We start from the raw sequence: 14,765 nt of genomic DNA, 5'->3' as shown, positions 1-14,765 counted from the left end.
AACAGAGCTGTATGTGACAGTTCCCATGTACCCTAGAAATTATGCTGCTTTGCCTCAATTTTAATTGACATGAGCTACTCTATGACTTACAGCTCTGAATGTTTTCTGCGGCTCAAGATCTCTATTATACATATACACACGTACACTTACCTGCACGAACATACGCATTCACTAAAACCGTAATTGCAGAAGCTGGAAAATTTGATTTTCTTTTGTCCTTGTGAGTAACTTTGATACTACCTTGTCAATATTTGAAAATGAAACTCGCTTCCTCCTAAAATAAAGAGTGAGCATTTTTAGCAAAAACATTCACTTTTATTAGTGCGTGTAGGTACTTTAGACCTCATTGGATGTTCTCTGGATTTCCTGCTGATGTCATTGTGTTTGCCAGTTATAAGTTGCTTTCCACCATGACTCAACAGTGTGATATCAAAATTATTTAACAGTATAAAGGGCATTTTATTTCCTATAATATTTATGTCAAATCTTCTGTGACTCGTTTTGAAAAAGTGACCATTTTCCATCAAATTAGCTGCCTCAGCAGAAGTTCAGGCGTTAGTAAAAACTAAATTCACGGCTAATGACAAAAATAATAACTTACATTCGTGCTATACTTTACCAATTTTGAAAAATAACCCTTTTTTTGAAGGTTACGCCCACCGAATGTTACAATAGTGAACTGTTTAAAAAAAATTTTTTTAAATGTTTAGTCCTTTTTGAGAGAGAGAGGGAAGAAGGAGGAGGAGGAGGTGGAGGGGCAGAGAGAAGGAGACACAGAATCTGAAGCAGGCTCCAGGCTCTGAGCTGTCAGCACACAGCCCGACGCGGGGCTCGAACTCACAGACTGCGAGGTCATGACTGGAGCCGAAGTCGGACCCTCAACCGAATGAGCCACCAGGGGCCCCAACAGTGAACTGTTTAAAAACTGACACTCTAGATTCAGACAGAACTGAATCTGTATCCCAGCTCTACCCCTTTTCAGAGATGTTACTTGAATCCCTCTGAGCCTCAGTTTCCTCATCTCTAAAGTGGTGATGATTGTAATGGTAATACGTATCTCACAATTAAACAAGACAGTGAATGCCATACTTGATATGGTGCCAGGCCACAGGGTGTACTCAGGATTCGGTATCTGTTAGGTCTCCTGTGGACCGTAAGCTCATAGAGGGCAAGGTCTGTGCCTGTCCTACTCTGACAGCTCAAACCACAATGTCTGGTACAAAGCAAGCGTTTAATGACAATGTTTTAAATGGTGAGTTGAATATTAATATTCCATTTCCTAGATGAGGAGACAGGCTCCCACAGTTTAATTGGTTCACACCTCAATCATTCACCACATTTTCGTCCATTATTCTCCACTCCTTCTACTCTTAAATACTTAATTTCAGTTCCACATTCAACAAGAATTTAAGAAGTCTAAACCATTTGCACTCAGATTTCTCTTTACGTCATGATTTGAGCACCTGTTAAGTATCAGAAACCACACTAAGTGCCTGGACAAACTTTTCTTAGAAACTGATCAAAACAACCTTGCCCCCAAATAATATAAAAACGGGGAGGGGGGTAGAACATAAGAGACTCTCAAATATAGGGAGCAAAGAGAGGGTTATCGGAGGGATTGTGGGAGGAGGAATGGGCTAAATGGGTAAGGGGCATTAAGGAATCTACTCCTGAAATCATTGTTGCACTGTATACTAATTTGGATGTAAATAAATTAATTAATTAAGAAGAAAAACCCAACCTTGCCCAGTAGATATTATTAGCTCCATCTCAGATTTAGTTCTGCAAATATTCCTTGCTCACCTACCAAACATCAGCCACTGCAAACCTTATAGGGAATAACATAAGATAAGGTCTCTGCCCTGGAGGCACTTATAGTCTTGCAGAGAACATAGCATGAGCAAATAATGCAAATGTGATAGAAGCAATAAAAGAGGAGGTCCGAATGCTGTGGGATCCTAGAGGAAGTGACTTTGCCTAGGAACAAAAAGGCTTCTAAGGAAGCAACATGGATATTGAAACCTGGGTTAGTGTTAGCCAGACAAAGATAGCAGAGAAGGGAAAGCATGTGCAGCAGCCTGGGGCCATGAAAGAATATGTCACGTTCAAGAACCTAAAAGAAGCAGCATAGAAAGACTCAAGCCTGGAGGGCAAGACCCAGTGTTGGCTGATAAGGCTGGAGAGCTGTGCAGGAACCAGATGGCAGTAACTCCCTAGGCTTTGAGAAGGACCTCAGACTCCTGCTGCCAAGGAAAAGGGAGCATTCCTGACAGGTCTTAAGCAGGAGCAGGATGCCAATGGGGATCAGGGATTCAATCCTCGCTCTCTGAGTGTGGTTTGCATCACCATCATCACCGAGGCACATTCTTGGCCTTCGCCCCACGCCTACTGAATCAAAACTCTCTGGGGAAGAGCCCTATGACTCTGTTTTTCTTTTTGTTATTTTTATGACAGCAAGTCTCTCTCTCTCTTTTTTTTAAGTTTTTATTTATTTTGAGAGACAGAGAAAGAAAGAGAGAGCATGCACACGAGTTGGGGAGGTGGTACCGAGAGAGGGGAGAGAATCCCGAGCAGGCTCTGTGTTGTCAGCGCAGAGCCTGATGCGGGGCTCGATCTCACAAACCATGAGATCGTAACTGGAGCTGAAACCAAGAATCTGACGCTTAACCGACTGAGCCACCCTGGTGTCCCCCCTACGACTCTGCGTTTTAACAGGTTCTCTGGTTGATTCTCACATGCACCATAGTTACAGAACCATTGGCCCTTGGTAGAGAAGTTCTCAGTTCTTGCTACACTTTGGAATCACACGGAGATTTAAAAAAAAATAAAATACTGATGCCCAGGCCCAACCCAAAGGTCTCATTTAGCTGGTTCGATTGCAGCCTGGATATCAGGATTTCCTTTCATCTCCCCCAGGGGATTCCAATGTGCAGGGAGGACTGAGAACTGCCATGTCAGAGAGGATGCAAGTAAACAGGTCAGCGATCCAGGATGGGGACAAGGGCAACCTGGCCTAAGGAAGTAGGTAAACAGAATAGACAGAGTCAAGATATATTTAGGAGGGGACTGCACGATTACGAAGGAATAAACCAACCTAGTTCCACACATCCTCTCCTCAACAAAACCACCTGCTTCACAAAATACCCTGGCCTCCAGCTGCCACGAGTCCCCCCGGGAAGAACGTGCCCCACTCTTCTTTGAATGGCTTCAGTTCCCTGTGTCCTCAGCATAGTGCAGGTGAAGCGGACCATCTCCCTGCCCCAGCTGTGAAGGTTATTAAGAGGATCCATAAAAAACACAGCTGTGTCCCTCATGCTGGATAAAACCAGTGTCTGCCCTGAAGAGTACTGAATTATTAGCCTTGAACTTGCAGACCCGCCTCCTCTCCGAGGGATCATGCTAAGTGCTTTCCAAGTACTGTTTTTCATTCTCATTACAAGCCTCTGCTGTTGGCACTATTAGGACTCGCACTTTGCAGAAGAGGCCTCAGACAGAGAGAGTTCCATATATCTTCCAGTGTCACAGAGCTGGTAAGTGGCAGAGCAAAGATTTGAGCCCAGATCTGACTGTTTCCGGTTCCTGGGTCCCCGATCTCTGTGGCCTACAGCTCTTCTGGTGGGGAAGGGAAATCTGAGACCTGTGTCAAACAGAGGGTTTAGATACTGGACCAGCTAATGATACCTGGAAAGCCAAGCTGCTACATGGTGAAAGTAATCAAGGAAGGCTTCCCTGAAGGAAGCAGATCTGAAACCAGACCCTGAACGACATGTCCGATTTGAAATAGAAAGGAGAGAAGAGGTCATCCCAGGCCTGGAGGATTATGGGACAAGACTGGTAGAACCCTGCACGATCATAAAGGAATAAATTGGTTTTCTGTTTGGGGTATTTTTATGTATTTCTTTAGTGCTCGTTCAGAGAATTACTGCATTTGGAGCTATTGTGTTATATTTACGGCGTTGCCCGAAGCCAGCAAAGACATAAAAGTGGTGACTCAAATGCAGAGGATGTTCTTACTGGCTGGCCAGCTCTAGGAGCTGAACCCTGCATTTGCAGTCAAAGAGAAGTACATCCCTCAGATGGGAACTTTGACCCTTCGCAAGGTCTTCTCTTGGAGAGGAAGTAAGACATGCTAACGAAAGGCACTAACGATCTTATTTTAACTCTTCAGCAAATGAGGTACTATCTCCTTGGGTGATTTTTATAAAAACGGAACGTCATTGAGTATGCACAGGACACCAAATTTCACGTTTTCTCTAGAAATAACCCTGGAACAGAGCCCTAGTAAAGACAGATCAGAGGCAAGCCTGCAGACTGCATGAGAGCCACCCCCAGGAATAAAAATAGAACAATAAACCTGCAATGTGTTGAACCCCTACAGTGTGAAAATGTCTCTTATGATCATCACTACAATAGTCCTCTGAGGGTATTGGCTTTACAGCTGCGGGTACAGATGCTCAGAGAGGTTGAGTGCCCTGGGCTGGTCACACAGTGAGTATGTGACAGGTTGGGTTTGATCTTCAGGTTTTCTGATTCTAAAATCCATGCCCTATTTTCTAAGCCTGTCCCCTCTGCGAAGGGCCGATTATCTCTAAAACTACTGGCAAACTACTTAATCTTTTGAAACTTGGTTTCTTTACTCAAAGCAGGGAAAACCTGTCTTGCCATTTGTGTTATTAGAATCAGAATTGGTGTAAGGATGAGATGTGCAGGCTAGAGCAGTAGTAATTGCTGCTGAGATTTTCCTTTTTTTCTTTTAATGTTTATTTATTTTTGAGGTGTGGGGGGCACATGCACAAGTCGGGGAGAGAAAGAGAGACAGGAAGAGAGAGAATCCCACACAGGCTCCGTGCTGTCAGCAGAGAGCCCGACGGGGGACTCAAACCCACAAGCCGTGAGATCACGACCTGAGCTGAAATCAAGTCAGACAGTTAATCGACTGAGCCCCCCAGGTGCTCCCCACCTTTTTTTTTTTTTAATGAGCTGCTGAGATTTTCTGAAAGTGACCGTGTGCCAGGCATTCTGCTACAAGTCCCGGGAGTTGAAAACTACAGTTAAGGCTCAGAGAGGTCTCATAATGTGTTCAGCACAGACCAGCCTCAAAGTGGAAGGGTCAGGATTTGAACCTGGACAGTAGGGAGGGAATGCTTGCTGCCCACGTTCTCCAGCCCTGTCGGAGGTGGACGAGGGGGAGACAGGTTGGCGGGAAAGGAGTTCGGAGGTGGCAGGCAGGCCCTGAGTACAGTGCTGTAGCCACAGTCCCAACCTCAGTACATTCTTGAGACAGGAGCTTGGGCACCCACGTCCCCTGGAGGGGAACTGTCCTGGCTGTAACTTTCCAGACTGCAGTGTGCCAGGAGGGCGGCATTTGCTGGAGCAGTTTGTGAAGAAGGATAAAAAAAACACGGGGCTGTGGAGAAAAGGAGGGCCGTGCCAGCTGACAGGAGTACTTTACAGGGAGCTGCCTCCGCCCTCCTCTGCAGTAGCTCTTGGCAGCCTCCTGCTCAGACACTAATCCCTGGGAACCAAGGGGCCAGAAGTGGAGAGGAAACCAGGGAAACGGATCCAGGGAAGCCAGGTCAGCCTCTGGCTTGCACTCCCTGTCACCAGTGACAGGTGCACCCGACTCAAGCCCCCAAAGCCCGGAATCAAGGATGCTTCGTTAGGACTGTAAACGGGTTGACAGGCTAGCAAAGTTCAGTCTTTACCTGTTTCTGCGGAGCATGGCACTTCCCAGGACAGTCACTAAGCAGCAAGCAAGCTAGAAGTTAGCAGGTTGGGAACCTGGTCCCAGCTCCCTCGCTGATGATGGTGCGACTTTTGGGCAGGTCACTTTCCCTCTTTGGGTCACAGTTAATTAACTTGGTCATGCAAGTATCAGAGGCCCCTGTGTGTTCAGCACCGTGTGAGGTGCTGGGGACGCAGAGGTAAGCAAGGTCACACGTGTCCCTGCCCTCAAGGAGCTTAACAGTGTAGTAGGTAGACATCCCAGCATCACGTGAGTGCAGGTGAAATTACAGCTGTGAAACATGCTAATAAAAGGAGAGGTGCGTCGTGCTAGGAGAACTTGGCAGGAGAAACCCACCAAGTCTGGAGGGGTCAGAGAAGAGTTTGCTGCAAAGCTGAAGGATGGAGAGGAAGAACCGGTTACGAGTCAAGGAGGAGACAGGGGAGAATGCTCCGGGTGTGGGAAACGTGCAAGCACCTGGCAGCAAAGAAAACAACCCCTCCCAGAGGCCTCAGCGAGGAGCCCAGAGGCCTGTGCTGAGGGGGGCGATGTGATGTCCGACGGGCCACAGAGCTCAGCAGGGCCTACACCTCCTCCTGAACTTACTTCATCATCTCTAATGCTCCTTGCAGCCACAGTGCTGGATCATCTTCACTGTCGTCCTGAGGCCGAGTTGGTCCATTCATTCTGAGGCAGAATACCACAGATTTTTCCAGAAAGTAGAACAATTATTCAAATAACGCATGAAGTAATCTGCCTGTTTCCGTTTACATTTTCCGCCTATGTGAATCATGTCTGCTTTTTGCTTGACTGGAGACTGCCTGGCGGCGGTAATAATGATGGGTTTGGAACACTCCAGAGTCGGACTTGCCCCCAAATGTGTGAGCCCAAAGAATGCAGGCAACCCTAGGGAAAGGTGATACCCAGAGATGTCTCCCAGGCACACGGTCAAGGCCGATCTTCCAGGGCCTGTGGGACTAATGAGGAGGCTCCAAGCCTCAGCCCAGTGATGATTTCTCCATTGTCGCAGAGGTCAGTGTTCCCAGGTGGGTTCCTCGTAACTGACATATAGATCCACGTGCGTAGTGACGTAGCTTCCTCCCTGTCTCCTCCCTCCAGAACAGCTGGACGTATCCACGGACATGAAAAAAATGCTTCGGAGAGACTATCCCAAAATGTGCCGCTGGGCGTTTAAATGACTTACACACAGGGTGGGATAGGATTGGGAAATGTAGGGCCACCTGAGTTTACCTTCTCACTGATGTGTCATGTAGCGATCCAGGAAGGGGAGAGGGGGCATCGACTCTAACTGGCCACATACCCCTTTCTCGACGGGACTAGTGTCCCCAGAATATACCTTTGACAAGTGCTCGTCTAGACTTTGCAGAGACCCCTGGGACATAATAGCGAGGGTTTGTCCTTTCTCAGGTGAAGGGACTGTGGACAGAGGGGTCATGACTTGGGCCCAAAGCCCCCCAGCTAAGGGCACATTGAGGACCAGAACACAGGCTCCTCATTCACTCCAAGGGCTCCCCCACCCCCGTGTCTGGTTTCTGTCATAAATCACAACAGGCCGGGAGGGGAATTGACATCTGACGTGTGCTCTCCCTAGAATCGGGACAATTCTAGAAACTCTTTGCTAAACTATAGGACCTACTGTGTGCCTGCACCATGCTAGGTGCTTGGCACATACAATCTCATTGAACCCTAAGAACACACTGGGGCAGGTATCTTACCCCAGTTTACAAATAGGAAACTGAGGCTTAGGTCCAGTCACTTGTTCGATCCCTTTGAGGAAGGAAATTACAAAGCCGGGATTTGGACCCAGGTCTGCCTGACTTCTCTCAAAACGTGCCACCTGTTGTCCCATTTAGTCCTTTGAGTAGCCTCGCAAGATGAAACTGATCCCCACTTAGCAGTTGAGGACACTGAGGCTCGGAGACTCAGAAACCTGACAAGGTCGTGGAACCAGGGAGTGGGATAGCTGGGCACAGACCTCCCTCGGCCCTATTCTCAGGCCTGCGTCCTCTGCCGCGTGCTCTCCCTGCAGGTGTAAACCGGGCCGACCGACAGCCACGCTGGTCTGAGTTCTTGTCTCTGCATTTACTGAAGGGGCACAGCATGAGCTGCAGAGAAACCCAGGCCTTGGGATGGGCTTGAACTGATGGCTTAGGTGATCACCTGTGAGCACTTGGGCAAGGCTGAGCCCAGCTCCCCATCCCTTGAAGAGAAAAGTTCAGGGAAACAGTCCCTTCGCTCGGCAGGCAAATCCTAACAGCCACCACGCTGCCTCTGCTTGACCTCTGCTAGTAGGAAGATTATTCGTCTAATTAGGTAAAGAGCCTTCATACACATGTACATATTTTAACCCTAATGAGCTGTCAGCGGCAAGGTTTGCCCTTGGCCTGGTTGGCCAGCCGATCTTTCCTTCCCTTGGTGGAAAAGGCCAGTGCAGTGAACAGAACGTTGTTTCCATGGAAGCTCACTCTCGGGGTTTTTTCTTTCGGGCACTTGAAAAGGTGATTACTTGATTTCTCTCTGTATTTTTGGGTTTCATACGGTAGGGCTGTCAAGCTTCTCGATTGAGGATGGCCGTCTCTCTTATACCAGGCTGTTTGAGGGAACTTTGGCTGCATTTCCTTTTCCATCCCCCACCTTGGGATCATTAGCTGTTGGGCAGCCGTGTCTGCCTTCCGGTCACTCTCCTAATTAAAATCTAACAGAGCAAAGGGATTTGACCCCAGAGAATGTTGGCAGCCCTGGGAAGCCAGGGAAATTTGTCAAGAGGTGGGAGCCCCTGAACCCTTCCTTTCCACGGTGCAGACTATCAGAGCAAATCCCTATATCCACACCACAGAGGGACACTGTCCCGTCTGGTACGTTCTTGTCTGAATCTTTGACGCCCCACTGTGGCCCATGTCAGAAATACAGCCACCGTAGGCTTCTTTAATAACACAAACAGCAGCCACCGTTTCCTGAAGATTCGTTCAGGAAACCGCATGCCGGGCCCTGGGCTAAGCACTTTATATCCACTGTCTCAGTGAATCCTTACGACAACCTTAGGTAGATTTATTACACTGATTATTCAGAGGAAAAGGCCTGCAGCACAGAGAGGTTGAGTCACTTGCTTAAGGTCACACAGCTCCTGAGGGGCAGAGCCAGGATAAGGACACATCCATTGCTCTCATTTCTTCAAGAGGGCCCTGGCACTGCTATAGCCTCCCTGGCAGAAATCAGCCAGTCGTGACAGCGGACGAAGGGTAGACATTTCTCTGCCCCACAGTGGTGGCTCAGTGTGGTAAACTGTCTCATGTATACAAGGAACAGAAATGAGGCCGCCAAGTTAGTTAATTGTCAGAACCAATTAGGAAACCAAACAAGGCGCTTAAGAAGGAAACCAACATAAGGCAGAGCGAAAGAGCTTCAGTTTGAGGCAAGACCGACTCCGTTTCTAATGGATCCTACCACTTGACCCGCTGTGTGAACTACAGCAAGTTCCTGAACCTTACTGAGATTCAGTTTCCTCATCTGTAACAGGGGGTAATAGTGGTACCAATCTCCTAAAGCTCTTTCACAAACTGCACGGTGGAATTCTTTTCAATCAAATAATTGAGTAAAAGACAAATTGCATGCAGTTCAATAGGCTTATTTATTCTAGAATTGCTCAGAATCTCTTTTTTTCTTAGTTTATTTTTATTTTGAGAGAGAATGAGTCGGGGGGGGGCGGGGGGGGCGGGGGGCAGAGAGAGAGGAAGAGAGAGAGAGAATCCCAAGCACTGTCAGCGCAGAGCCCGACACAGGGATCAAACTCATGAACGGTGAGATCACGCCCTGAGCCAAAATGAAGAGTCAGACACTTACCTGGACACTTAGCCACCTGAGCCACTCAGGCGCCCCTAGAATTGCTCAGAATCTTAATCATGTATTATACGGTTCCAGGAGGGAGCAGCACTTCCTGACCCCAGACTCCTTCTCCTGGAAGAATGCATATTAATATCTATTTCTTAAGACCCTTTAGAAAACACTGAAATATAGGTTATAGGATACCAGGGCTTGACTTAGGCATCAGTAAGTGCTAGTCTTCTCTCTTTTGTGCCCAAAATGTTCAAATAACCTTATCTGTCCTTGCTAGATTTAAGTTCCATGGAGGCACCAACTAAGTCTGCCTTGTTCCTTTCTGTATTCCACTGTTGGCATATCAAGACATTCCATAAAAATCTGATAAATGAATGAGTAAATGAAAGAACCCATGAATTAATGAATGAAGCCTAGAGTAGACCTAGCCGGCTTGTCTTCATTGATGACATTCTCTGCTGTCTCTAGTTAACGTTTGATGAGGGCCAGATGTCTCTGCAAAATTTAGTAATAGGGACGGCTCTATAGGATGTGTTTTGTCTTTTTCATTTCTATCTCTGTGAACACCGTATCTTCTGACAGAATTCCCAACTTTATCCTTTAACCAAATCATTTTTCTCCTTCTCAGTGAAAAAGGCAGACGTTTGGTCTGCCTGTGTATTTGAACAAAACATTTCTGAATGTTCCCAGTGGATTTGTACCTGGAGCTGAAGAAGTGGTGGGTTCCCAAGGGAGTAGAATAAAAGCAGCTCCTTAGAGCTTAAAAACAACAGGTTTTCCAGTTCATTCTCTGGGCACTGTACTGTGCAAAAAACAAACATTTTAGTGTCAATTTAAAAATATTTAAGTTGGTCACAGTCTAGCAGATTTCCCTACTGCAGAACTTCTCGGAGATTTTGTGCATTTTGACGTACCATTTGCCAAATTCAACTGACCGTTCTTTTGGAGGCCTTCTGGAACCCTTATTAAACTCTGTTTGATAGGATTGTTGTTCAGCAGAACACTTTTAGAATAGATGGCCAGGGGTGCCTGGGTGGCTCAGTCGGTTGGGCATCCGACTTTGGCTCAGGTCATGATCTCACAGTTCGTACGTTCGAGCCCCACGTCGGGCTCTCTGCTGACAGCTCAGAGCCTGGAGCCTGCTTTGGATTCTGTGTTTCCCTCTCTCTCTGCTCCTCCCCCAGTCATGCTCTGTCTCTCTCTCCTTCAAAGATAAGTAAAAACATTTTTTAAACCCCCCCTTTTTTTTAATAAATAATAAAAAAAAAAAGAATAGATGGCCAAAAGTTGTCATCCAGTCTTTATGATCTAGGAAATAGTCCTGCTCCTCAAAACTGTGGAAAGGAGAAGGTAAGGCAACTCATGAATTGAATAAGGTGATAAAAATGCATAAAACTAGATGGATTTTATGTGTTTTATAAAACAACCAAAAAAGACTGCACAATGCTTCAAAAGTATGACCATAATTTTTTTAGTGTTCTTGTTTACATCATATTAAAAATAACTTATTTTCTATGCCATTTTGTACCATAGATGAGATTCTTTCTTTCTTTTTTTTTAAGCATGGATCTGGGTTTTTATTTTAAAATTTCTAAATAAAAATGGCTTTTAAAGGAAAGGGACTTAGGGGCGCCTGGGTGGCTCAGTCAGTTAAGCATCTGACTTCAGCTCAGGTCATGATCTTACAGTTCGTGAGTTCGAGCCCTGCATCCGGCTCTGTGCTGACAGCCCAGAGCCTAGAGCCTGCTTCGGATTCTGTGTCTTCCCCCTTGCTCTGCCCCTCCCTGCTCGTTCTCTTTCTCTCTCTCTCTCTCAAAAATAAATAAACATTAAAAATTTTTTTTCTAATAAAGCTAAGGGACTTAGAAAATTCAGATACTTCTTAAGCTACTTTTTTTGTGAGTTAATATGTACTATAAAGAGGAATAAATCCTATTTGAATGTCACTGTTCCCTCTTTATTACACTTTTCTGTGAATAAAATTAGTCATAAATCACTGAACAAAACAGACTCAATTACAGTTTGAAGGATAATTGTAGGCTTACCTGGAAATAAGTAGAGAACCTTAATTTTTTGGTGCCCATGCCCCCCCCACCTCCCCTCTGATAACCCTCAGTTCTCTATAGTTAAGGGTCCATTTCCTAGTTTGCCTCTCACTTTTTACTTTTTTCCCTTTGCTCATTTGTTTTGTTTCTTACATTCCACATATGACTGAAATTACATGGTATTTGTCTTTCTCTAACTGACTTATTTTGGTTAGCATACTACATCTCCCAGTTCCATCTAGTTGCTAATGTCAAGGTTTCATTTTTTTATGGCTTAGTAATATTCCTGTGTGTGTGTGTGTGTGTGTGTGTGTGTGTGTGTGTGTGTGTTTCAATGAAAGAAGATGTTTGTTGAATGACAGAAACATAATTCATAGAGCAAAGATCAACAACTATGGCATACCACCTACGGTTGCACATAAAGTTTTATTGGAAGACAGAAATGCTCATTCATTTATGGATTGACGATGTCTGTTTTCACATTTGTTTCGAAGACCTGAGTCATTGCAACAGAGATCTTATGACTCTCAAAGCCTAAAGGATTAACTATATGGCCCCTTACAGAAATGTTTACCAACCTCTTTCATAGATTCACAGACAGATGTGGTAAGGATGGCGATTATGTAACCAACCCCTTCATTCTATAGGTGGGAAAACCAGAGAAGTTAGGGAGTTGTCCAAGTTTATTTCTGCTTAGTTATGCTGAATCTTATGTCCTAAAACCTCCAACTCCAGGGAAGACTAGGATAGATTTCAACTTAGATGTCAGCACCAACTCAGTGATAGTGGCCAACTGGAGTACTGGCTGAGGAAGTCTCAGGGCTCAAAAGAAGGAACGCAATGATTGATTAATCTCCCACGGTCTGGGGGTGGGACAGCTGTGGGATATATGCCATGGAGACGCTACAGATAGGCACTGTGTCTGCTCCACACATTTCTAATAGTTATTTTACTGTCTCCTTCTTTGTATGTCTGTCATGTAAACACTTTGTTGATTGGACCAAAACAGAGGTACTATTGGGCCCTCATTGGAAGCACTCCTGCCCAGCAGTTCTCAAGTGATTCTTGTGCAAACTCATTCTCGTGTCTTTCCTAGCAACTGTCTACCACGTGATGCTCTGCCTGCAAGGATTTCATTTAAGACTTCACTCAAATTGGATTTGTTTGTTACAGAATTCTTAACTTTTAGTGAAATGTGTCCATGGGGACAGAGATTGGGGCGTGTAAAATGCAAAGTCACAAGTTTATTGGCTTTTGCGATCTAAACTGAACATCTCCCGTGTTTGTGGTTTTGTGCAGCTGGACAATCCAGATGAGCAAGCAGCCCAGATCAGACGAGAGCTGGATGGACGTCTCCAAATGGCAGACCAAATAGCCAGGGTAAGGAAGCTTTGGGGACATTTGCTGGGGGATCAGGCCAAAGTTCCACACAGGAAGCACACTGATTATTATGAAGGTCCATGGAAAGATACAAGTGAGAAGCAGAGAGGAAGGAAGATGAGGACAATCACTTGACTGAGCCCTCATTCCTCCTTTCTCAGGGCAATTCTCCCAGATAGCATGTATGTTTTCTATGTTCCAGTCAATATTCAAGCCCCACCTTCCCTTTTCCACCTTTCCTTTTCCTTTTGCCTTATGTTTCCAACTGTCTATTGAGAACATTTCTTCTTGGATAGTCCCCTGCATTCCAAGTTAAATGCGTTCAAAATCTAGCTCCTTTTCTTCTTCTTCCCACTGTGTATGCAGACCTGCAATGGCTCCTCGTCACGTGTTCTCTATCAGTTACTACAGATGGGACTTCCTAGGTGTTCTCAGTTCCTCCTTCCTCCCCATAACACCCCACACGTAGTCAGCTGCCCAGCTCATTGATTCTACCTCCAAAATGTGGGTCAGATCTCTTGACTGCTTTCCAGCACCTCGGCTAGTGCTTTGATTCAGGCCCTCATCCTCATTGCCCAGATCTCACGATAGTCTCCTCGTGGGTATCCCTGGCTCTACTCCTGCCCTCTCCAGTCTGTCCTCCACACGGTTGCCATTCTCAACCTCACGCATGAACATCTCACAAACAGAGCCTTGGAATCCTTCAGTAGAATCCTTCACTGCCCCCAGAACAAAATCTAATCTCTTCAGAATGATATTCCAAGCTCTTCATCGACAGACTAGATCCTTTCTTGTTAGACTCACCTCCCACAGCTTTTCCCATCAGAACGCCCCATTTCAGCTACAGAGACTATCTCCCTCGGAGTGGTCCAGCAGGCCCTTTCTCACCTCAATGACTGTGCACCCACCGGAGTGACCTTTCTTTTCTTCTCCTTTTCGCAAACCCTCTTACTCAGCCTTTGGTGCTCAACTTAAAACCCCTTCTCTGAGAGCTTAGCTAGTTCTCCTCTCGGAGAGAGGCCTCACACCACATTTAGACCTTTATTGTAACAGTTCATTGAATGGTGACTATTTTTTTTACATTTCTGAGTCTCCTGGTAGACAGGGTTTCTCTAGAGTTGGGATTATGTCTTAACTGTTGATGTCTGTGAACCTGAAAGTTATCCACTATTATTGCTGTTGCTGTCATTTGTGTTATTAGCGACAGTAGTGATGTTAGTAGAATTCATTGAGTGCTGACTGTTTCAAGCATACTAAATGCTTTACATGTACATCTCATTTAACCCTTAAAACAGCCCCTAAGTATATTTCAGTTATCATTTTTGTTTTAGAGGTGGGGAAATCAAGACTGAGCAGGATAGGTACTGGTTAAGGCACTACCCTGGAGCCTTAATTCAAGTCTGTCTAAATACGAGGGCTGGGACAAGGGTGAGCCTGGTACTCACGTAAGGTACAAAATTTAAACGTGGGGGGCCACAAGTGCATAAGCATGGTAAATACCATTTTAATGAAATATTTTTAAAGCATAGTTAATGCAAAAACCCATGAAGAGTAAAATATCAAAATTTTAAACAATGGTATCCTACTTGTTCCTATGGTAACCACAGGACATATGTCTCTGTGAGGGTAGGAGGCTGTGGGGATGGTTAGGAGGATGCCAATTAGTAGAGCCTGGCTTTTACCCTTTTTGTCTATGGAAAGAAGTGTCTAGGGGCACCTGGGTGGCTCAGTCAGTTAAGCATCCAACTTTGGCTCAGGTC

General features: G+C 45.7%; 1 protein-coding gene across 29 annotated transcripts in view; it reads left to right on the top strand.

The window, feature by feature from the left end:
• Positions 1–14,765, top strand: part of CADPS (calcium dependent secretion activator) — a 481,890-nt gene that overhangs the window by 203,351 nt on the left and 263,774 nt on the right. For all 29 annotated transcript variants that reach the window (XM_045496967.1, XM_045496969.1, XM_045496972.1 and 26 more), the window contains exon 4: positions 12,925–13,005. In XM_045496967.1, the coding sequence (XP_045352923.1) occupies positions 12,925–13,005 (81 nt within the window). The remainder of the gene's footprint in view (positions 1–12,924; positions 13,006–14,765) is intronic.

This window comes from Leopardus geoffroyi, chromosome A2 (assembly GCF_018350155.1).
Source record: "Leopardus geoffroyi isolate Oge1 chromosome A2, O.geoffroyi_Oge1_pat1.0, whole genome shotgun sequence".
NCBI lineage: Eukaryota > Metazoa > Chordata > Mammalia > Carnivora > Felidae > Leopardus > Leopardus geoffroyi.
This window is presented reverse-complemented; position numbering and strand designations above follow the sequence as displayed.